General features: G+C 40.8%; 1 protein-coding gene across 4 annotated transcripts in view; it reads left to right on the top strand.

Annotated features, from left to right (window-relative positions):
• NEK11 (NIMA related kinase 11) overlaps nucleotides 1-23,762 on the top strand; it is a 240,926-nt gene that overhangs the window by 101,057 nt on the left and 116,107 nt on the right. For 3 of the 4 annotated variants that reach the window (XM_045903791.3, XM_064587970.1, XM_064587983.1), the window contains exons 10-12: nucleotides 935-1,054; nucleotides 3,406-3,499; nucleotides 7,315-7,432. In XM_045903791.3, the coding sequence (XP_045759747.1) occupies nucleotides 935-1,054; nucleotides 3,406-3,499; nucleotides 7,315-7,432 (332 nt within the window). The remainder of the gene's footprint in view (nucleotides 1-934; nucleotides 1,055-3,405; nucleotides 3,500-7,314; nucleotides 7,433-23,762) is intronic. The other variant, XM_064587979.1, reaches the window with a different exon arrangement.

The raw sequence follows: 23,762 nt of genomic DNA, 5'->3' as shown, positions 1-23,762 counted from the left end.
GGGAGCCCAATGCGGGACTCGATCCCGGGACTCCAGGATCATGACCTGAGCCAAAGGCAGTCGCTTAACCAACTGAGCCACCCAGGCGCCCGAAAGAGGCTCTTAAATAACAATTTTAACTAATATTCTGTGGGGTGCTTGGCACTGTTATAAGCACTTTACATGAATTAACTAATTTAAACTCACAAGAACCCTATGAATTAGGTACTATTATTTTATAATTATTATTTTTTTAATGATCATAGGGAGCTTAAATAACTTGCCCAAGGACATATACATGTAACCTGGGAGCTAGGATTCAAACCCAGACAATGTTATTAACCTGTGTGAAAACCACTGTGCCATGTTTACCTGCTGTATGAAGCATAGAATATACAACACATTCAACAAAATTTAACTATTACAAGACTACCGTTTGGGTTACTTTGATGTGTCAGACACTGTACATACATTGTTTCATATAATATTAAAGCCTGTTCTTTACAGATGAGAAAATGGAGCTTCAGAGAGGTTCAGTAACTTGCCCAAGGCTACAGAACTAATGCGTGGTAGAGATGGGGTTCAAACCCTGCCTAATTCCAAAGATTAAATCCTATCCGCAGGGTTGAATTAGTCCGCCAGTCCATTTACTCCTTGATGTCCAAGACCCTAATTTGTCTTACATTATGAAAACCAGTAATAGGCCATGAAATGAGCAGAAATTTGGAAAGTACCTAATTTGCTTTTAAACAAAAGTCTAATTTGAAAAATATTACCAATTAACCACAGTCCTGGTTGGCTCATTACCTACCCTGAGTTTATTAGTTTTTGCCTGGTCTGTCTCGAGATGCTTTCCCCTTCTCAGTAGTGTAATGATACTTCTGTAAAATATTTATTTAATTTTTCTGAGCATGTTTGGGATGAGTTGCATGTGGGGGATCTTTATTATTTATAGGCAAAAAAAGATCCACCTGCAGACTCTGCGGGCGCTGTCTGAAGTGCAGAAAATGACACCAAGAGAAAGGATGCGGCTGAGGAAGCTCCAGGCAGCTGATGAGAAAGCCCAGAAGCTGAAGTAAGCTATCTTTCCTTAAGGTACCTGTGCTCTGGCCACTTCCCAGAGCTCTGAAGAAATTGACTGGAGAAAAGCAGAAGCAAAAACAAGAAAGCAAAATGCACATATGCATTATATATTTCTTTGTTTCTTCACTCACTCGTCCCCATAGATGGTTATCGGATGCCAGCCACTATTAATGTCAGGCCTTCAGTCTTGTGTGCAAAGAAAGATTGAATGTCAGGGAGGTTTTTAATGATGAAAACATAGAGTCAGCCTCCAAATGAAGCCTTGTTACTGCTGACACAACCTGTATATACGCCGGTGAGAGGATGAAAAGAGTGGCTTCACTATGGGTCCTCATTCCCCAGATGTTTGCTGTACCCCCTCTGCCAGGAGACCTAGCTGGTCTATAGCGAGAAGAATGTACCGGCAGGAAATTGTGGGCTTTAGAAAGGAGACTGGAAGCAGCTCTGCTCTGTCAAGTGAAGCCCTTTGCTCTGGGCAACCCTGCTGGTAATTCAAGTATTTACAGGAAAAGGGGAGATTCCAAAGAGCCCTAGACTCCCAGTTTCTCAAAGACAGATTTTTCAGTTGGTAGGTTATCCAGTCTCCTAATTTTTCTTCTTTCTTTCTCTGCCAACTTTTTGGTAGCTTAGAAGCCCCAACTAAGAACTAGAGAGACAGAAAAGACCTGAAACTCAAATCTGTTCATTTTGTGACCTTGGTAACGTATCTGAAAAAGAATTTGGAGGTATTCTTTTACTTACAGTGCATGCCATTTGGAACCAAGTAAGAATCTGTGAGACTACTTCTTTCCCCTTAACACATGCTTTCTGTAATCAATGTGGAAAAAGATTTCTGTCAAAGTGCACCATGGGCAGTCGTTTAACAACCACCACCTCTGGGGTTGTGGGGCTGGGGGGTGTAAATGTTCCCGCAATGGCTAATTTCAAGCTATCAATGTGATATCATCGAATGTTCAGTTAGAAGATAAGTACACAGTCTGCTCTTGGGAACAAGTACAAGCTGGTTTCTGCAAACCACTGCACCACTCAGTGTGGGTTTGACTGAGAAAATAAATTTACATAAATTGCTTGAGCCATTGTATCAACTAACACTCCTGGATCTATTTCTGAGGCCTCAGGAATAGCAGTATTTCTGGGGTACCATGACTCTTGTCATTGAGGGTTTAAAAGGAAAATTAAATCTGACAGGAACAAATCAAAAAGGCAATTTAATAAATTACATGCACATTACAAATTATATTTCAGATTAAAACTTTTTTATACACAAAGAAAGTCATAGATCTTCCACATGACATTCAATATGTGTATTATTTAAAGGCAATGGTTATAAATAAAGTTTGGTCTTAATTTTATGAATGAATTGCTTTGGAATTGTTTTTGATCATTATTTCTAGAATTTGAGCCACAGTCATGTGTTTTAGCTAGTAAACAACTCTATTGTCAGAAGGGATGTAATGTACCCACTTTATAAACAACTACAGGGATATTCAGTGACTTTTCAAAAAAATCTAAATCTAAATTAGCACACAAGTAATCACAAGAACTCAAATCTTTCTTCCAGTTTAGTAGCAGGTCTATGACATTTACCTCTTCTCTACTAGACAAAACACCTTCTCTACCTCTACCTCTTCCCAAAACAAAATGTGTTGGAGAAAAATTCCCCTTCACAGTGGCTCTCAAGTTCTTCCGATAAATTCTTTGAAATCTAGCTCTCTTCTCCTTGTTTGTGGGTTTATTCATCCTGAGAGCAGTAATCGAGTTATTAGTACGTGTTGGGCATGGTCTGGGTGTTGGTGACACACCCCCCTGCCATCACAGAGAATGCGCAGGGGTCCAGACTGCCTTCTTTTGCCTCAGAGTCCCACAGATCCTCACGAGGAATCTGACATGGTAAGAATTCTGTGTTTTTAATATGTGTCAACCCCTAGTTAGAAACTGGGACTTTTTTCTGGAATGTTCAGGGACCCCTGCTTCTAAGAAATGTTATCCCCAGAAATTAGAAATTGAGAAGTACAGACATGCTAATATTTTGTTTTATAAAACCTAAATAACTTTATTCTTGAAGTTGCCATATGGCAAATGTGTGTATATCTAATTTTGAATTGCAGTGATGCGTTTTAGGGGTTCTAAGGATGGATAAGGAGCCAGAGCATCATCATGTGTGCTTTAAAAGAGAATCCAGTGAGTGCTACACCGCATTTACCTTGATGAGGGAGAGACCCGTTAGCCTGGCTTCTCAACACCCCAGTTTGCCTGTTGAAACAGGGATCACACTTACCTGCAGAATATAGACATGGCTTTAGCAAAATGCAGCTGTTTTCTACACTCACTTTAAATTTGCAGGAAGCTTGCAGAAGAAAAATATGAAGAAAATAACAAAAGAATGCAAGAGTTGAGATCTCGGAACTCTGAGCAGCTAACTGTTGATATACTCCATGTAAGTGCTCTCTTGTTTTAAATGTTACATCAGACCTTTAATTGCTCAGATTCATCGCATTCATGTGGCCAGTCAGGTAGGAAAAGGGACATAGGGGGAGAAAAAAAGCATCCAGACCAATTTTGCCTGATTTAGGGTGGAGGTACTGGGGTTCATTTTAGCATATAGACCAATGGTTAATGATGACAGTAATTCAGAGCAGCTGTACTTAGAGATGGATCAGTAGATTGATCCAAAAACATCAAGTGCCTACTGTGTACAAGAAAACTCAATCAGCATGGAATGAACAATTGATGAGTAAAATTATGACTGCAGAACAAATGTGTGTATATCTAATTTTGAATTTCAGCTGTGCTACTTTTGCATTACCTCTTAATCCATTGTTCTCTTTCTGTCTTATTTTTTGTTCTTTCCCTTTTTATTTTCTGTCTCCCATCTATATCATTGTGCATTGTGTTAATAACCCCTTTCAAACTCTGAATAATTACCTTAGATGTCCAATAATAAATACGGTTGCGGAGTCACATGAAATGGACCCTGAATCATATCCTCAGCATCCCAAGCCCCTGAATAGCAAATACCATTTTCTCTAATGGTTAAAAACATCTTCATGAGCCGTGGTGTAGGCTCTGATACTTTTTTTTTTTTTAAGATTTTATTTATTTGGTTTTTTTTATTCTTATGTTAATAGGCTCTGATACTTACGGAAGTCTTGCTTCAGGATCATATTTGGACAATAGACATCAACCCCAACTTCCTAGCTCTTCTGGTAAAAGCAACATGGGAAGGAGTCATTTTTATGGAGAACTTTAGGTCTCAAATTCTGGTTGTTCATTCACTGGGGATCTCTGTACCTGAGGGAGATTCTTTTTCTTTGGCAGGAAGAGCCAAGCCCCCCTGAGGCTGTGGGGCTGATCTCTGAAGTCTGGGGACACTCATTCTGCTGTAGTTCAGTGAACAGAGAGCTCCAAACCCTGGGGCATTGCAGGAGACCCCAGCAAAGCTCACTTGCAGCCAGGCAGAGCTTAGGGTCACTTGTTTTCTGCCTCCATCTGAGAGGTAACCCATCTTTCTCAATTATTTAGTGGTTGTGAGTGTTGTCGATTTCTGTAAACCCAAAGTTGGACCAGATGGGGGGGTCCTGCCTTCTCTGATCTTAAGAGTATCTCTTTCTTGGACCCTTTAGCAGATAATGTGGGGACACCGGTGACATGTGCTCAATCCCACTTGCCCCCCTCTCTGCTCATCTCCCACCCTGTTGGGTAAAGCCAGGTGTGGGATCTGTTGTGGGTCCCAGAGACATGGAAGATGGGATCATTCCCACTCATAGAACCTGGTGAATGGAAATGCTTGGCTCTTGCAGACAATATCCTCTAGCTGGTTCAGTCTTGCAGACAGGGTTGCTCAGCAACACTCCCAACCCTCCCACCCCCCCCCCCGCCCCCCGTATTTTGCCCTGTTTTATGCAATTATATCAGCCACTTCCATCTGGCCCCTCATTAGCATCCCACCTTCTCACTTTCAAATGTCACTTTCTCTTTAGGAAAATCCTCTTTGACCTCACAGGTCCACAATCGACTGGCTCTTCTCTAAATTCTTATAGCTTACAGCAATGCCTGTCAAACTTCAAAATTCACCCAAATCACCTATTGGTTTTGTTAAAAGGCAGATTCTGATTTGGCTGGTCTGGGGTGGGGCTTGGGATGCTGAATTTTTAACAAGCTCCCTGGTGATTCTGAGGCTGCTCATCCAGGACCACACTCTGATTAATAATGGACAGGAATTGAGGCTCTTGAAAGCCATTCACCTTCAGATGTAGGAAGACCGGGAAAAGCCACCGATTAACAGGCTTTCTTATAGACTCTTTAGGAAAAAAACATTTCATGGGAATGGAAGTAAAGGAAAAGTGACCTGGGCTTTCTTGTTCACCCCAGGAGAAGGATGAAGAGAGGAGGCTAGGCAGGGAAGAGACACGGTTAATCATATTCACAGGCACAGAGTGAGGCAGGTTTAATGATATTCAAAGAACAAAGGAGAGAGGAAATGGGAAGCCAGACACTTTGCGGAGGGACTGAAGGGTTTTAAACATCTCAAGAAAAGGCATCAGTGAGCTGGAAAAGAGGAAATAAAATGTAAGAAAGAAATTGGATTAATCAGATGCAAGAAGCTAAAGAAAAACGTGAAGAGGAGTAAAGGAAGAAAGAGGAAAAGGCTCCTATCTCTGCTCATACACATATTTATGATTTAATTTCTTCCCGATTTCACTGGGGCTCGGTTCTCTGGTTCTTGCTCCTTCTCTCTTGCCAGCTGATGCAAAGTGCTTTATATTTCAAAAGCAGTTGTATGAGATAAAATCAGAGTTAGGGGAGAAAATGGGCTGGCTCTGTCATTTCTTAAACATGTTATAAAAATTCTTTGAGGCATTTAGAAAGGCTTGTTTTGTTTCTCAGACCCTAACTAACAGGGCCTTGTATTTTGGCAGGCATTTTCTACTTGGCTGAATTTGGGCTTTGAAATCTGGCTTTGAAATCACCACCTAGTTGAACGTGGAATCATGTTAGGCACCATTTCTTTAAAGGGTGATAGCTTTAAAACAACTAGAATCCATAATACACTCGATAAGCCTGGTCTTTCTTTTATCTTTTGGCACTTGTAGTTGTGATGGTACCAAAACTGGGTTTCTGTGAGAAGTGTGTAACTGATCAGGTCTCCATATACGAAATAGTAAAGGGGATCAAAGATCAGAGCAAATCCTTTTTAAGAGAAGCAATTATTACAATTCTATCTGTTCTCTTCAAAGAGAACCTCAGCAAATCAAAGTCAATTGAAGGTCCAAATTCTTATTTTCCAATAATTTCTGAAGTAGAAGTGAAAACACACTTCATGTAATCTCTGTTCTTTGTTCTTAGAGTTGCGTGTGTGCTGTCAGTGATCCTTTGAAATTTGAAACCAATTTCACCTCCTACAGCAATTATACAGTACAAAAACTGGACTTCCTAAAAAATATTTGATGACTGTATTTTCACAAATGCTGTATGTACCACAGTGTGGCATGGCTTTATTTGCTTATTCATTAAGATGAGTTTGAGCTTTCCCTTCTGTTTTTAATAAGAAGACCCTCTTGGTGTAGTTTTCCATGAAAGCCACTTATCAAGGAAAATAGGTCAGTTCGGCATTAGCTCTAGGTTGCAAACACACACACACACACAACAGAAAAAAACAAAATGATCTATTGAAATACCTACTGATATATTTGAGAAATTTAGCTTTTGCTTTTATTTGAAGTGTGAGTTCTTTCATGTGGCCTCGTAGATCTCTTTCTTTAGGAAGCTGGGGCACCAGAGCAGAATCACAGCACTGTTAAAGCCAAATGAGAACTTGGAAGTCATCCAGGCCAACAGCTCCACTTCTGAGATGAGGAACCTGAGCAGGGCTGGACTAGGGGGAGGTGGGTGTGGGACCCTGGATGCAGAATTTCAGGAGTATTTGTTCTTAGCTGCGGATCACTCCTGCTCTTGCATGAGCCGGAAAGTGAATACCTCCTTCATTGTGCACCTGGGCATTCCTCCTGCCCCACCCTAGTGATGGCCCTGAAACGGATGCCATAGAAGGTTCAGGTCACCAGCTGAGTTGGTTCAAGGCTGCTTCTCTTCTCCCAGGCTGCCTTTCTGAAATTTGAAAGTGGTATCATGTTTAATGGAGAGGATTTGACAGATTTTTATTTCCAAATAGTCTTCTAAACAATATTGTTTCATTTGTGGTAATCCTGTTTCCTTCTATCAGCTTCTCACGAACTGTTAATTACCTTCCACAAGGAATTCGATGACCTGACTTCAGAGAACCTGCCTGAGTCTCAGCCCATTCCTTCTTTGGACCTTGACCCACTTGAGTCAAGTATAGAAGATCATGGTATGACTTACCTTGGAGATCATGGTATGAGTTTGCGTCAGTATTCGGAAGGGTTGGCACATGGGTTGGTGTGGCTGACCCTCTAGTAGGTCTGGGTGGCCTCTGAGAAAAGCCTTGGATGGATGTAACCACCTTCCATCAGTTTGCCAGAGCTGAGCTGGGACCAGGATAAAAAGCAGAGAAGCCAAGGGATTTGTCTGTTCTCTTCCATCTTCTTTGTAATAGATGAAGATGAGTTAGAAACTCACACCAGGTGAGAAACCTCTTCTACATGAGTTAAACAATATCATCATTAACTGACTCCGGAATAGTGTAGGACTACGAATGCTCTGAAGTACTGTTTCCCTCTTCTAGAAGTGATTTCCCTGGCCTTCATAAATTTAAAGTGAAAAAATGAAGTCAGGCTTTGGAAAATCAACTATATGGATGTGCAATCATTGCCAGAAGTGCTCAGAGCTGTGACTCAAATGGGAGAGAGAGAGCAGAGCTTAATGGTTGAAAACATGAATTTTGGAGTCAAAAGCTGCCCCTATGAGGGGGCAGCTTCATCTTTGTAGATCTCAGTTTCCTTATCTATGAAACAAGAATAATACCACCTTTAGGAGTTGTTGTGAAAAGCAAATGAGAGTAGGCATGTGATGTGCTCTTGCCTCAGTGCCCAAAACACAGTAAGAGCCAAAGAAAGGGAAACAGTTTATGACCCCAGGAGGGAGGGTTCTGACCATGGGGGCCATCTCAGGCTTGTACCAGCCTCCCCAGTGCCTAGGACAAAGTGCCAAGAATAGTGTAGGCACTCAATAAATATTTCTTGAATAAATGAATGAATGATATGTTAGTCTGGCCCTCTGAGAAGCAGATGTCAAGATGGGAACAAAAGTGCAAGGATATTATTAGGGAAAATGTCTGCATAAAAGGCATTAGGAAAGGAGCTAGAAAAGGCTGAACCATCAGACCATGATTCAAGTCATGTTCCAAATGAAAAGAGAGACGTTTGGTGGATGTGTGCTAGTCTGCTAGGCAAACAGAGGCAACCAAGACATCAGGAAGTCTTTAAGCAAAGTCAGCCATCAGGGGGGCTTGCCTTAGTATCCCTGCTGTACTTTAGCAGTGGAGTAGCCTCTGAGAGAATACAGGGATGGATTCCAGAACACAGCCCTGGGGCCCTTGACCAATTATGCTCTTTGTAGTGGGAGGTCTTTGAGGTGTGTCCTCATGGCTGCACAATGATGTAACAACTCTCTTGGGCAGTAGTTGAGTTCTCTTTGCAAACTGAGAGTGAAAGTAGTGAAATTTGGATTGACTGGTCATCTCAGCCCGAATTTGCATTTGATGTCTTCCTGACAGACTTTTAGAACTTGTGCTGCCTCCTTCACCTGTAAGGAAACTAGCACCTGAAGCTCTTTAGGTTGGCATTTGCCAACTTTTAAAATGGTGTTGTGTAGGGCGCCTGGGTGGCTCAGATGGTTAAGCGTCTGCCTTCGGCTCAGGTCATGATCCCAGGGTCCTGGGATCGAGTCCCGCATCGGGCTCCCGGCTCAGCGGAGAGCCTGCTTCTCCCTCTGACCCTCTCCCCTCTCATGCTGTTTCTCTCTCGCTCGCTCTCTAAAAAATAAATAAAATCTTTGAAAAAAATAAAATAAAATAAAATGGTGCTGTGGAAGCCATCTGGTAACAGGTGTTATTGATAAACAAATATGTATATCAGATGGATTTGCATCTTAGAGCCTTTTTAGGTATTTCTTTAATATATTGTTATTTTCCAAAGGTAAAACTTAGAAGCACAGAAATATCCCACGGGCCTTTCTTTCCAAAAATATAAAACTGAGAGTTAGGCCATTGGGTAGCACTTGATATGGATGGCTTGTGCTTTGCTGTAAGGCAGAACCATCCCTGTGTATAAAGAGGAAGCCCCAGGGGGCGCCTGGGTGGCTCAGCCGGTTAAGCATCTGCCTTCAGCTCAGGTCATCATCCCAGGGTCTTGGGATCGAGCCCCGCATCGGGCTCCCTGCTCCGCAGGAAGCCTGCTTCTCCCTCTCCCACTCCCCCTGCTCGTGTTCCCTCTCTCGCTGTGTCTCTCTCTGTCAAATAAATAAATAAAATCTTTAAAAAAAAAAAAAGAGGAAGCCCCAGAACAGGATATTGAGTGGGTGGTCTAGGATCAAGAGGTCTGGGCCCAGCCTCTGGGTCTCAAGTAGAAAAGTACTTACTACTCATTTCATAATGAGAAACCAAAGACATTATGTAATTTGCTCAAGAACTCAAAAGTGCCTGCTTTCTAGAGGAGCACCCTTTCCATTTTCCCCAAAGTGTATGCATTTGGAGGTTGTGGGTAGGAGCAATAGATTCTCAAGAAGCAGACAAATGAGTTGGACTTTCAAAAGGCAGAGTCTTTGTGTGACTCTTTGCTAATTTTTGTGAACTGTAGTAGTCAAATTACTCCTAAGCTAGGCCTGATCACAGGCTGCACCTGCTACCAGGAGACTCACGCTGATGTCCTCCTTTGTCTTTTGTCATGGGGGTTTCAGCATGGTAGACCAGAAATTGATTTACCAGCCAAACTGGAAATGGTCAAATCTATTCCTTTGACCACCTTATTTATGCTATAAGGAAACACTACTTAGGTCTCCCATAATAAGCTGTCAGATCCAAAAAACACATTGTGGTTTTAGTCGGGCCAAATGCCTGGTAAAATACGTTAAACAATCCCCTTATTATTTTCTCCTTGTAAATTCATATTTTTCTAAATTGGAAAGGGAGACCTAGAACTATGAAAACATAACCTTTGGGTTGATGATTGATTGGACTTATGGGCCACTCCAAGATTATTAGTGATCATATAGCTGTATCATGAAATTTTGAGATACGACACTTTAATTTGTTGATGAATTCTGAAGTGGTTATTTTCCCCATTCTCTTTGCCTTTTAGAAGATTTGACTCCAAACTTTTAGCACCCAGGGGAAGTTTTTATTTATTTTTCATCTAGCATGTATATGTAAAATAAAATTACACAGTCTTTTTTTGAAGCTTCTACACCAAATGTTTAATCAGTCTTTGATGTTGAATTGGAAAATTCCCTCTGAGATGTGAGGAGTTAGTTGCAGAGAAAGAAAACAGAGTAAGATGTTATTTACATTTGATATGCATTTCGTTGACTACCGCTGATTTAATCTAGCCAAAGTCATGGATAACCATTATAATCAAATGAGAAAGCACAACTGGAACATTAAAGAAATTATCCCAATCCTTAACCCCTTACATGTGATACTGATGATTTCTTGCACATTAATTTCTGCCAGGAATTTCATTGCATTTAGCCTTATTTTCGGCAGCTCCCTGTTGAGTTGCAGAATAGGGTTTCTTGCAAAGCTGGAATAGCATGAGGCTCATGAGCTTGGTGCGGACAGAGCATGGCTCTCAATCCACCTGTTCAGATGATAAAACTTCACCAGCGTAGGCCTTGCTGCCTGCCCATGGCCTGACCAGTTGTCACTTAAGTACCCTTTCAGCTACTCCTTGAGCAAGTCCCGAGCCCCTTCCCTGTGCTCAGAGAAAGCTCTGACCTCAGGGGGCGTTGTCCTTTGCTTGCCCATAGGAAGTCCACATGCCCTTTGTGGCTGTGGGCTGCTCTGTGACTTATGGTGTCCTCTCTTCCCTTTAAATGTCCAAGTGGAAATAAAGTGATTTGAACTCTGTTAGACAATGATATATTTTTACTGTTTTAATTTTAAAAATGAAAACACTGACTCTGCAATTCTACCTCTAGATAATTACCTAAGAGAAATGAAAGCATGGGGCGCCTGGGTGGGTCAGTTGTTAAGCGTCTGCCTTTGGCTCAGGTCATGATCCCAGGGTCCTGGGATCGAGCCCCGCATCGGGCTCCCTGTTCTGTGGGAAGCCTGCTTCTCCCTCTCCCGCTCCCCCTGCTTGTGTTCCCTCTCTCGCTGTGTATCTGTCAAATAAATAAATAAAATCTTTAAAAAAAAAATAAATGAAAGCATGTCTCCAAGACTATCTGTACACAAATGTTCTTAGCAGTTTTATTCGTAGTACCAAAAATTAGAAATAAGTGTCAACCAATAGATGAATGGGTAAATAATAGTTTATCCATGCAATATAATGCTTGTTGGCAATGAAAAGGAACACAATATCAATACATACAACAATATGGATGAATATCAAAAATATTGTGCTGCGTGAGAGAGGCCACAAACAAAGGAGTTCATATTGAATGATTGCATTTCTGTGAAGTTCTAGAACCAGCAGTACTTATCTGTAGTGATAGCAATGAGGCCAGTGGTTGTCTGGGAATTAGGAATTGACTCAAAGGGCATGAGGGAACCTTTTATGGTGATGGAAAAATTCGATACCTTGATTGTGGTGGTGGTTTGCCTTGATGTATATATTTGGTTTTTTTTTGTTGTTTGTTTTTTTTAAAGATTGTATTTATTTATTTGAGAGAGAGAATGAGACAGAGAGAGCATGAGATGGGGGAGGATCAGAGGGAGAAGCAGACTCCCTGCTGAGCAGGGAGCCTGATGCAGGACTCGATCCCGGGACTCCAGGATCATGACCTGAGCCGAAGGCAGTCGCTTAACCAACTGAGCCACCCAGGTGCCCCTGATGTATATATTTGTTAAAACTCACTGAGTTCTATGCTTTAAGTGAGTGCATTTTATTGTCTATCAATTATACCTCAATAAAGTTGATAAATAAAAAGAACTTTGCTAAGATATCCAGAAAAAAGAAGAAAGGGAAAAAAAAACCATTAAGAGTAATGCCTCAGTCTGTGCTTTAGCTAATGGATGGACGATAGAGACTCTGGTGAGGTCATGGAGAGAGAAGGCAACTGCGAAGATCTCTAGTATTATTTGGGACACAAAGTCCTTAGTCCAGATAATGATCATGGAGTTTTCTTCTAATGTCAACTGAGCAATATTGCCTTCCACAAGGAATGTTAACAGAGTTTTGGGGTCTTCTTTCCAGAGGAAAATTGGCTTAAAGATGAGGGCCTGGGATCCCTTAGCTCCTCTCTTCAGTCTTTATAGTTGGAGGTATCACACTGGTGTGGCAGGAACCCATACCAGCAAGTCTCATAGGACCTCATGTCCTCTGAAAGCAGCCCGAACATACTAGAACAAAAAAATAACAGCCCGGACTCCAAAACCCAGCCCAGAGAAACTGGTAGAGCTGCCTGGCTCATTAGCCCTCAAAAAAGATGAAGTGCTGGGAGGTCACTTCTATGTTCCTAGATGTCCCATCACTCCTAGAGCTTTAGATGTCTTAAAGACTTCATTTCTAAATATAAATTGATGGTGGTTTTATTTCAGATTTGTCACAGATTCCACCGAGTTAAATTTGCGTTGCATGGTAGTGTTTCCACCTGACTCTCGTATTTACACCCAGGAATAAAGACTCCTGCAGACACTCTAATTTCCTCCACTCTAGAGGGTAATTAAAATGAATCTAATATTGAGTAAAGATGTGCTGAATCCCCACCCTGAGGCATTATTTAATAATTTAGACCATTCCTTCCATAGGAGAAGCTGGGTAGGTGCCTCTAACTGAAATTTAAAGGTTTGTATCCAATTTGAAAACTTGAAGTGGATGCAGATTAACACCTGCCCCACCAGCCACTTCACCCTTGTATCCTAAACAGGCAGGAGAGAAATAAGAGGAAAATCGGTCCCCAAGAACATCAGCTACTCCTAGAGAGAACCAGCACCTCTGGACACCTCAAACTAATTTTCTCTCCTGCGAAAGCTGTATGTGATTCCATGGTCTATCCCTTCACCCGACATAAATTAACACAGTTGTTACACTGAAAGTGCTGCTGGTAGGCCAGAGAGCATGCTTCAGTGGCCTTGCTGGGCCTGTCATGGGTCATGTTTGGAATGAATCAATTAGGCAGAAAATTAAATAAGCACCAATCATGGCTTTAAGGTCAGACACACTACAGAATAGAATAGACTACACCCTCTGATACTGTGTGCTTCAGACAGCACTTTGGACATACCATAGGATCGTTTTTCTTTGGCTGATGAAATTATTTTCCATGCCTGCAAGTTTCACAGCTGTGCCCAGGGCTCCCACACCCACCACCAAGAGAACATCGCTCTGACACCCGAAGGAAGTTAAGCTGTCACAGAAAACTAAGAGAGCTGTAGCGGATAGCATTCGCTTCCAGTCCGATAACCATCTTTGATTCATATGCTAATTTTTTAAGGGATTGAAATATTTTCCTTGGGTGTTTGGTTAGGCCAGGCTTTAATTTAGATATTTGTGATAGGAATTTAAATGTGTCTTCTCTGATCTTCATAGAGGGCTGTTTTGTAGCAGCGAGGACCTCGGCACTATCAGCCATCTCCTGTGTTCGCTTGTCGGAGTCTTTCATATTTGGAAGTGAAATAGCACATCTCCCAAACAAACAAAAAAACCTTCCTGGCAGGGAACTGTAGCAGCAGGACCTAATACCGTCTGTCATTCGGGACTAACAGCATTTTCCACTGCCTTCTCTTCTCTCGCTTGGAAAAAAAAAATTCAAAATAGAAAAATAGGAAGCCTAAGGAAGGTTCAAAGTGGTTGTCATGTTTCATAGTAGCGTGTCTGTGTGCGAGCAGTATAATGAATTTGACTTATTCTAAAAAAGTCCATTTCCCCTCATCTGTCTGCAGAAAGTGATGTTTGTGACATGGCCGGCATTTGCAGCTCACCGGTTAGACTTCTTTCTGAGATCGTGGGAAGAGTTCTTTATAAACTCATTATTCTGCTCACTGGTATCCACACGTCAGATTACATTTTAGGAATGTGTAGTATAACTCTACATACCTAGCTTCACAGCTAACCATGTCTTTCCTGCTCACCCCTTGGCCTGTCCTAGTTTCTTTTCCTGGCCATGGCTCCTTTAAATTATTAATGGAAGTTCTTACTCTTAGAGATTGGCCAGCTAAGTACATGTTTGTAGATGAGTTTAAGATGCCTGCAGGCTTTCACTGCATTTTGTACATGGGCATTTGGGGTTGTACAGAGAGCGAAGTGACTTTACCCATTTTATAGCTCAGATTCATTTTTCTTCTGTGAATCTAGGAAAAATAAACAAACCCAACCCCTCTCCCCAGCTTAACCCTACATGGCCTGCTTTCCTGGCTTCACACAGCTTAAAACTAAATGAATTTCCTTCCTTCCCTCCGCCTTCCATATCCTCACAACCCCATCCTAAGAGATAATAATTTAACAGTTGGCATAAGTGGTTGCTTATGAATATATGGTCTCTAGCTAATATATTTGGCCTCCTTTTATTTGTGAGATTACACACTTTGAGTAAGACTAACCTTTGTGTGTTCATAGTGTTCTTGATGAGAAATTTTAGTGGTATACTAGAGAGGGCTAGAAAGTGACTACTAGTGGGACACCTGGGTGGCTCAGTTGGTTAAGCATCTGCCTTTGGCTCAGGCATGATCCCAGGGTCCTGGGATCGAGTCCCACATTGGGCTCCTTGCTCAGCGGGGGGCCTGCTTCTCCCTCTGACTGCCGCTCCCCCTGCTTGTGCTCTCTCTCTCTGACAAATAAATAAATAAGATTTTTTAAAAAGGTGACTATTGGTTAAGAAAAAGCAAGTTTTGGAAAATTAAAACAGTTTTTTCCCTTAGCCCCATTAGCTCTGTGTTACTGATGATGAGTGGGTCAGTGTCCTGATTGTGCGGGTGTATTCAGAGGCCATATTTTCACCTATTCCCAGAAGGCCATTGAGCCATCTTGATGTCATTCCATACCTCACCTCTTTTTACTCTCAGTAAATCATACTCTTACAAATGTTGATCTCACAACTCAAAATTCCACTAAAAAGGCATCATGATAAAAGTGTATGTTTCCCATTATATTGACAGTATTCATTGATTCCAACTTGATGGCACCTCCGAGAAGCACTCACAGTACAGAAGCCTGTCGCAGCACAGCAGCTGAGAGCCAATGGGCCAGTCCTTCGTTCCTCAAAGCATGGTCTGAGGACTGCATCACTAGCATCCTGAGAACCTGTTAGAAATGCAGAATCTCAGACCCCACCCTAGGCTTACTGGCTCAGCAGCTGTGAAATCCCAGTGATGTGTCTGTGCATTCAAGTTTGAAGAGACTGAGCTGGACTCTAAGCTCAACAAGAACGGGGACTATGTCTGTCTGGCTCATTTTATTCCCACCTGCTGACACAGTGACTGGCTCTGAGTTGGTGCTTGGTAAATATTTGTTGAATAAATGATTAAATCTAGGGGGAAAATTCTATAAGAACACTAATGCTTTTTGTCATAAGCAGCATACATTTCTTGCAGAGATTGATTCAGTTGGGGAAACAGTAGAATAACAAGTTGCCAGGAGAGGCTAATTCGTGTGCATTGGTGTTCCCCTATAACTTTTACTCTTTCTTCTTAAGGGAGATGGTAATCTCATTTTACCAGTTGGATCCTGGGAAGAGGAAAAATAAAGGAGGAATGTCAGAGACATGGGAATGTAAATCCTCCATGCGTGCTTTTTGAGTCCCCTAGACCTTGCCTCTTCCTTTATAGATACCCCTCCATTTAAATAATCTCTAATGTAAGCCACCACTGTGCAAAAATAGGGTTTCTTTTTCCGCACTACCCATAGAACAGTATTTAGTTTAATAGAAGTGGTCACATCACCACAAAGTAATCCTCTCAGACTCCTTCATGTATTTGCTAAGTGTACACATTTAATGGGAATAAAGGGGTTTTATGAGGTATAGTCTGTGTTACAGGTGCACACTCGTCTCTTTTGTTTGCATCAGCTTAGTCTCCCCATGGAATCCATGACAGCACTTTACCTAAGACAGAGCACGAGCAAATGCTGGTTGGTGCATTACTCTTATACCAGGGTTGGTAGAGCCTGTATGTGAAAATAACTCTTTAGTAGTTTTATTGGCTGGGTCCTCTGGGAAGCAGACACTAAGACAGAGAAGTGTAGGAGATGTATTGAGGGTAATTTCTGTTGAAAGAAAAATGAGAGTGGGATCAGGAGTAGGCAAAGAAAGGCTCCATACTGTGATGCAGGTCTGACACCTGTGATAGGCAAGCAGGAAGGCAGGAGGAGTGGGTAGAATAGCCTCAGGCCTCACTATAGCTCCGAGATAGCCTCAGTCAACCCAGTGGAGAGTTCTGGATCAAAGATGGCCCATAGAGGAATCCTGCGTTGGGCAGAAATGCTGTGCCCTACTATCCCCTCCAGCTCAACAGATCCTCAACTGCTGCCAGCTCACTGCATGCTTTGCAGCTAATTAGCAAGCTCTTGGAAGGACATCTGACAGACACCCCTCCATAAATGCCGCACGCCTCCATTGAGGCAAGTCATTCCATATGCTTGAGATGAATAAAATAGTATTTGAATAAACAATCTATAATTTAGTACTTTTCTCTAACTCAGGGTGAACTTACCTCCAATATATGCAAAGGAAGAATGACTAAAACTTCTGGAATATCCATAGACATGTCACAAAAATCCACTAGATTGGAAGCTGCTGGTGTACCTGAAAGAAATTTGGAGCCAGACTTTGTCTCTTTCCCACTTCTAGCCATTTACCAACTGTGTGAACTGGGGCAAAAAAAAAAAAAAAAATTATCGCCAAGCCTCAGTTTTCTCATCCCCGTAATGGGAATAATAATACCCGATTTTCGGGGTTTAAGGGAGGAATAAATTAGGTGGTAAGCAAAGAACTTTGCACAGTGCATGAACCAGAAAGTGCACAACCATTTCTCACCAAAAAAAAAAAAAAAGATAAAATGTCAAAGCAAGTTGCAATATTTTCTCAAGTTCCACATAATACCTCTAAATTGGTGATAAATAATATTTCAGTTTTTAACTACCCAGGAGACCTTCTGATTATAGCTTACAAACACCTTCACCATATTAATTAAGTATGATTTGGAATACAATACTTTCATTTGCTCTAGTTTTTGCATTTATGAGGAATATAAAATCGCTCAGGCTGGGTAGTTCTTCCTGTCAAATTATGGTCTTAATTATGCCCATCTGGGCCAATTAGCTTAGCATTAAAAAAAAATTATCTTCTTTGTCAAGACGGTAGACAGCCCGCAGAACCCAAGCCAAATTCCCAGAGATGTGTGTGCCCCCCACCCCCTGACTGGTGGGTCAGGAATGCCACTGTTACCACCAGAAGTAGAACCTGGGACAAAGTTCTTTAAAAGATGCTCCTTTGCCAGCCATCCTGAGCCCATAAACTGCCAGCTAAAATTTCCAGCTATTTTCCCTAAATACATTATAAATGTAAATATATTTTGTACTAAGGAGCATAATAAAGGCAAGAATATACATTAGTTTTCCACTGTAGTCTCATTTGGGATTTAGGCCAAATTCAGATGAAAATAGAGCTTGGTAGGCATAACTATGACTTTTGCAATGGAAATACTCAGGTAATACAAGCACTTATTTTAATAGAACTCTCTGCTCTGGGTTTGTAATAAAATCAGGATGTTTTTCTGAGACACAAGGATTTGTTCTATGCTCTACCTTGGAGGCTGTATGTATAAGTGACCCCCTGGTTTTAGACAAATTGCTCTAAAAATTCTATTAGTTTCCCCTTTAGTTAGACTATAAAGAATATAAAGAAATTTCAGCAGGCTGAAAAGATTTCTAAGATAGGGAAAAGTCTGTACTCATTTCAAATGTATTCTTTTGCCTCCCTTAGGGCTGCACATGGAATTAGAATATTCCAGATAGGATTTTATATGCATAATTAAATCACTCGATTCTTACCACGAATCCGGTAGACAGGCTATATTTACCTTAAAGAAAGGTATAGTGGCTTGTTCAAGACAGTATTTTTTGACTACCGTATGCTACAAACAACTATAAGGTGCCTTCTGTAAGAGATTTTCTTTTCTTTTAAAAAAAATTTTTTTTTTTTTTTAAGATTTTATTTATTTATTTGACAGAGAGAGACATAGTGAGAGAGAGAGAGCACAAGCAGGGGGAATGGGAGAGGGAGAAGCAGGCTTCCGGCTGAGCAGAGAGCCCCATGCGGGGCTCAATCCCAGGACCCTGGGATCATGACCTGAGCCGAAGGCAGACGCTTAACGACTGAGCCACCCAGGCGCCCCAGAGATTTTCTTAAAATAAGAATTAATTGGAACAAATTCTGGGTTATCCTAATAATATAATTCTCAATTTTTTTTTAAGTGGGAGAGAAAAGTGGGGGTTGTGGTTAGAGGCTAGTGTTGCTTATGTCTTGGGTCTGCCCCTTGAGTTGGTTATGCCTGCACTATCATTAATCCTATCAAGAGGGGAGAAGGTTTGGAATGGCGACTCTAAGGGAAGGCAGGCTGGGTGTGACCCTCTAGTCTGTGGGGCCGAGGCTCAAGCTTGTCCGTGCTCAGGAGAGAGCAGGTCTTCATAGTCTGAGTCAGGATACCACAAACACAGGAGGTGGAGCTGGCCACTGCCTCCTCAAGGTGACTTTGCTTATATGTATTCTGAGTCCAGGTTTTTCAGTTGGGCTGCTTACCAGAATCCCTTATGGGAATTTAAAAATATAAACACCATAGTCTCTGTCGTCTTAGACTTTGATTTAGAAGGTCTACATCAGTGGTTCTCAATCTATACTATACATCAGAATCACGTGGAGGGTTTGTTGAAACACAGATTGCTGGGCTTAGCGGCACTCGGGAGCTGGCTTATATCGACTCCTGGACCCTATTGTGTGCATCTTCCTATCTCGTGTTCAGTGATAGCACGTGGGTAGCTTGAAATCAGCTATGGTGAGTGAGTGTTTACACCAGGGAAATTAGCAAATGCTGCTAATCAGAGCTTTCCTCAAGAGCCAGTTGTTAAACTTTTACCAGCACACCACTCCAAAGCCTCTGACTCAGTAGGTCTGGGATGACGCCCAAGAATTTGCATTTCTAACAAGTTTTTGGTGATGCTGCAGCTGGTTTGAGGAGCACATACTAAGAACGATTTGTCTAGAATTATGCTGTCCAATTTGATAGCCACTAAGCCACATATGGTTATTTGAATTCAAATTTTAATTAATAAAAATTAAATAAAGTTAAAAAATCTTTTTTTCATTCATGTTAGTCACATTTTAAGTGCTTGAACTAATATAATGTTATATGTCAATTAGATTGCAATAGAACTGGAGAGGGGGCGGAATGCTTAAGATTCACATGTGGTTAGCGGTTACAGTATTGGATAGCATACTTCTAGAACATTTCATCATTGCAGAAAAGTCCTTTTGGGCAGCACTGCTCCAGGAAAAAATCTGGGCACCTAATTTTTTTTTTAAGTTCTACAGGTTATTCTCGTGGGAAGTTTGTTTCAATAATCACTACAGTTATTAAATGTTGCTCTTACATTTCAACTCTCTAAAACTCAAACTCAAAAAAAATTCTGTGTGCCTCATTTTCTATTTCTTACTTGGGAAGGAAGGACTGATTTGCTAAAATTCTCAAATACTTGACAACACGTATTAATGACTCTTTTTTAGAGGTGAGGACAAGGAGGTAAGGATGAAAGAGGTATTGTTGAACTGGGACCCAGCCCCAAATCCATATTCTTTTTCAGCCCAGAGGTTTCTCCTCGATGCTCTGACAGGTCTCTGCTAAATAGAAAAAATTAGTACAGGTGTTGGTCATAGTCCTAGCTCCAGATTGTATCAGGGGCCAGCACGGAGATAACCATTATAGTGCCTTTGACGAAATGTATGGCAAATGAAAACCCCAGAGGGGAGAGGATTTAATTAGAGATGAAGTGTCAGGTGAAATAGTTAAGTCATTAGTGGCATCTGTGGAGCCAGTTACCCAAACCTGAGTTAGAGGGTTACATAAGGAGACAGAGGCCTGATAGCTGGACCAGAAAAGAGCTGGCCTGGGATGCCAGCCGGTGTGGGTTGCCTCTTGTGTGTTGTTGGGTAATGGTCTTTTTATTACAGTCTGGCATATAGAAGCGTGCTGTGTGGGTTACCATCTCCACGGTGCTTGTGTGGTCTAAACAATGTCCATTTACTTCGGTTCCTATATGACTGAAATTTTATCTTCTTTACAATGATCCAAAAAATTGCCAGTGGTATTTCTTTTTCTCTGAAAGATTTATTACAATAGACTTTCTTTCTCAAGTGGCAGTTTGCTTCTGGGAGCTTCAAAAGCTGTTGCATTGCCTGGTTCTGTAACAATCTCTTCAAAACTACAAAAAATATATATATATCTCTTCTTCTTTCTGGGCTTCTTTCTAGGAATTCTGGAATTCTTCCTTTTAGGAATTTCCCACTGCCATTATCCTTGTACCTTTGTAGGCACTATTATATCCTTGTTCTTTTGTATCCTCATTGATCTGCCTGCTTCTAGGCAATTGCCTTTCACATCCTTCAGCAAAACGTTCCCTGAACACCATTTCCATGAACAGCCAACCTTCCACAGATATTTATTGGGTGCCTACTCCGCTGGGAAAAGAGAATACAGAATACAGTAGTAAGCAGAACAGACTTGGTTTACCCTTATAAGCCTATAGTGAAGTTTTCTTCTACCCGGAAGCCTTTAGTTACTTCCTAAAGTGGGTTGAATTGTGGCCCCCAAAATATGTCTACTTGGAACTTCAGAATGTGATCTTATTTGGAATAAAGGTCTTTGTAGATTTAATTAAGATAAGGATCATCACATGAGATTACCCTGGATTATTATGGGCCCTAAATGCAAAGACAAGTCCTTTGAAGAGAAAACAAGACAAATACACTGAGAAGACTATGGGAGGACAGAGGCAGAGATTGTAGTGATGCATCTACAAGCCAAGGAGCACCAAGGATTGCCAACATCCACCAGAAGGTAGGAAAGAGGCATGCAACAGGTGCTCCTTTTGAGCCTCCAGAAGGAACCAACCCTGCTGGTACCTTGATTTCAGACTTCTGACCTCCCACATTGGGAGAAAATAAATTTCCGTTGTTTTCAGCCACCAACTTTGTGGTACTTTGTTACATCAGCCCTAGGAAACTAATATACTTCCTTTACTCTTAGAAACATGAACTCTTTCATCCAATTTTCAACTAGTAATCAAGAGATCAAGTTACATAGTCAGGCTGTCTAGGTTGGAGTTCTGGATTTGTCAATCACTATATAACTGAGTCAAATTACTTAAATCTTGTGCCTCAGTTTCTTCATCTGTAAGATGGGAATGAAAAATATCCATGCCATAGCATGGTTATGAGGAATATATATAATTACATATTTAAAACACTCAGAACAGCTGCTGGAATGCTTAATAATTATGGAAATTATTTTACTACTATATTATTGTTTGTTGATGTTAAAAGCTTACGTAGCCAGTGTAGACTGGTGTGTTTTTCCCACTCTTCAACTCCTAGCACTTGTCTTTCCTGCTCTTGATGACATACTGCCTTGTGTTTGTATTGAACTTTCTGTATTAATATATAAATCAACAAATAGTTACTGAGGATCTACTAAATTCAAGGTATTCTGCCAGCCACTTTGGAAAGCATGTTATTAATGCCACCAGGAAGTGTAGAATTGGGAAATAAGAGTTATGTCTACATTAAGGTGGTCACCAATAATTTTGAAAAAAAAAAAAAGGGTATAATTCTGAAGAATAGAGAGGAATGAAGAGGTTATTTCAAATAAGAATCTTCAGGAATTTTTCCAGTACCATTAATTGAAAAAACTATCCCTAACACTTTTTTTAAAAAGTTATATTTTTACCAATATTGAGAATGTTTGTGATACATAGGATAATGACTTCCGAAAGATACCCATCTCCCAATCCATGGAATTTTTGAATATGTTACTGTACATGGCAAAAGGGAATTAAAGTTTCTAATCTGATGACTTTAAAATAGGAAGATGATCCTGGATTATCTGGGTGGGCTCAATATAATTACAAAGGTCCTTAAAAGTGGAACAGGGAGGGCAGAAGAGAGAAAACCAGAGAGATGACAGTATTAGCACTTGACTTGACGTTGCTGGATTTGAAAATGGAGAAAGCTGGGGGGGGCGGGGGTTGCGGTGTGTGCAACAAGCCAAGGAATGCAGACAGCCTCTAGAAACTAAAAAAATAAGGCTTGTAGAGCCTCCAGAAGGAATGCAGCCCAGCTGATACCTTGATTTTAGCCCAGCTCAAACCATTTTGGATTAACCTCTAGAACTGTAAGATAATAAACTTGTATTGTGTAAGCCATGACATTGGCCATAATTTGTTAAAGCAGCAATAGAAAAGCAATGTGGTATTTTTTTCCCTAGGTATTAAATGTAATTTTACTTGAAATTAACAAATCAAAAACTGAAATCGAGTAATTGCTGAACTTCAGATAAATGTTTCTTTACCACAAAAGATATTAGTTACTGGGGAACCTGGGTAGCTCAGTTAGTTAAGCATCCAACTCTTGGTTTCGACTCAGGTCATGATCTCAGGCTCCTGAGATCAAGACGTCAGGCTCCATGCTCAGTGGGGAGCTGCTTGAGATTCTTTCTCTCCCTCTGCCCCTCCCCCCACTAGCACACGCGCTCTCGCTTTCTCTCTCTCTCTGAAATAAATAAATCTTAAAAAAAGATATTAGTTACTAAAATAATTCTTTAAGGATAAAAATAATGATCATAAAAAATGTGTGAAGGCTAGAGTCATTATGGCATTTTAGTATCTATGTGTGTCACTTTAGATAATACTTGTTGAATTCCTGTTCTTACTGATGAGAAAGTCAAAACGGTAAGGCTTTTCCTTGCCTTACCTCCCAATTTTAGTTATATCTTGTTTTTACATTGTTAAAGTTTGTAATTTTATACTAATTACGTTATGTTCTAAAACCATAATTTCCGGATCCTTATTCTTTAAAATAAGGAGATTTTCACAGACCTGTACCTCTGAAACAAATAATACATTATATGTTAAGAAAAAAAAAAAAAGAAGATAGTAGGAAGGGAAAAATGAAGGGCAGGAAATCGGAGGGAGAGAGGAACCATGAGAGACTATGGACTCTGAGAAAAACTGAGAGTTTTGGAGGGGAGGGGGTGAGGGGATGGGTTAGCCTGGTGATGGGCATTAAGGAGGGCACGTATTGAATGGAGCACTGGGTGTTATACGCAAACAATGATTCATGGAACACTACATCAAAAACTAATGATGTAAGTATGGTGACTAACATAACATAATAAAATAAAATTTAAAAAATAAAAATTAAAAAAATAATGAGATTTTCTTGGAATTTTAACTCGAATAAACCTATCGAACTTTTTTTTAAATTTTTTTTTTAAAGATTTTATTTATTTATTAGAGAGAGAATGAGAGACAGAGAGCAGGAGAGGGAGGAGGGTCAGAGGGAGAAGCAGAATCCCCACTGAG

This window comes from Mirounga angustirostris, unplaced genomic scaffold (genome assembly GCF_029215605.1).
Source record: "Mirounga angustirostris isolate CCGP_5_RB_7025 unplaced genomic scaffold, mMirAng1.0.hap1 SCAF_1, whole genome shotgun sequence".
NCBI lineage: Eukaryota > Metazoa > Chordata > Mammalia > Carnivora > Phocidae > Mirounga > Mirounga angustirostris.
Note: the sequence above shows the minus strand (reverse complement) of the source record. Positions and strands in the feature narration are given on the sequence as shown.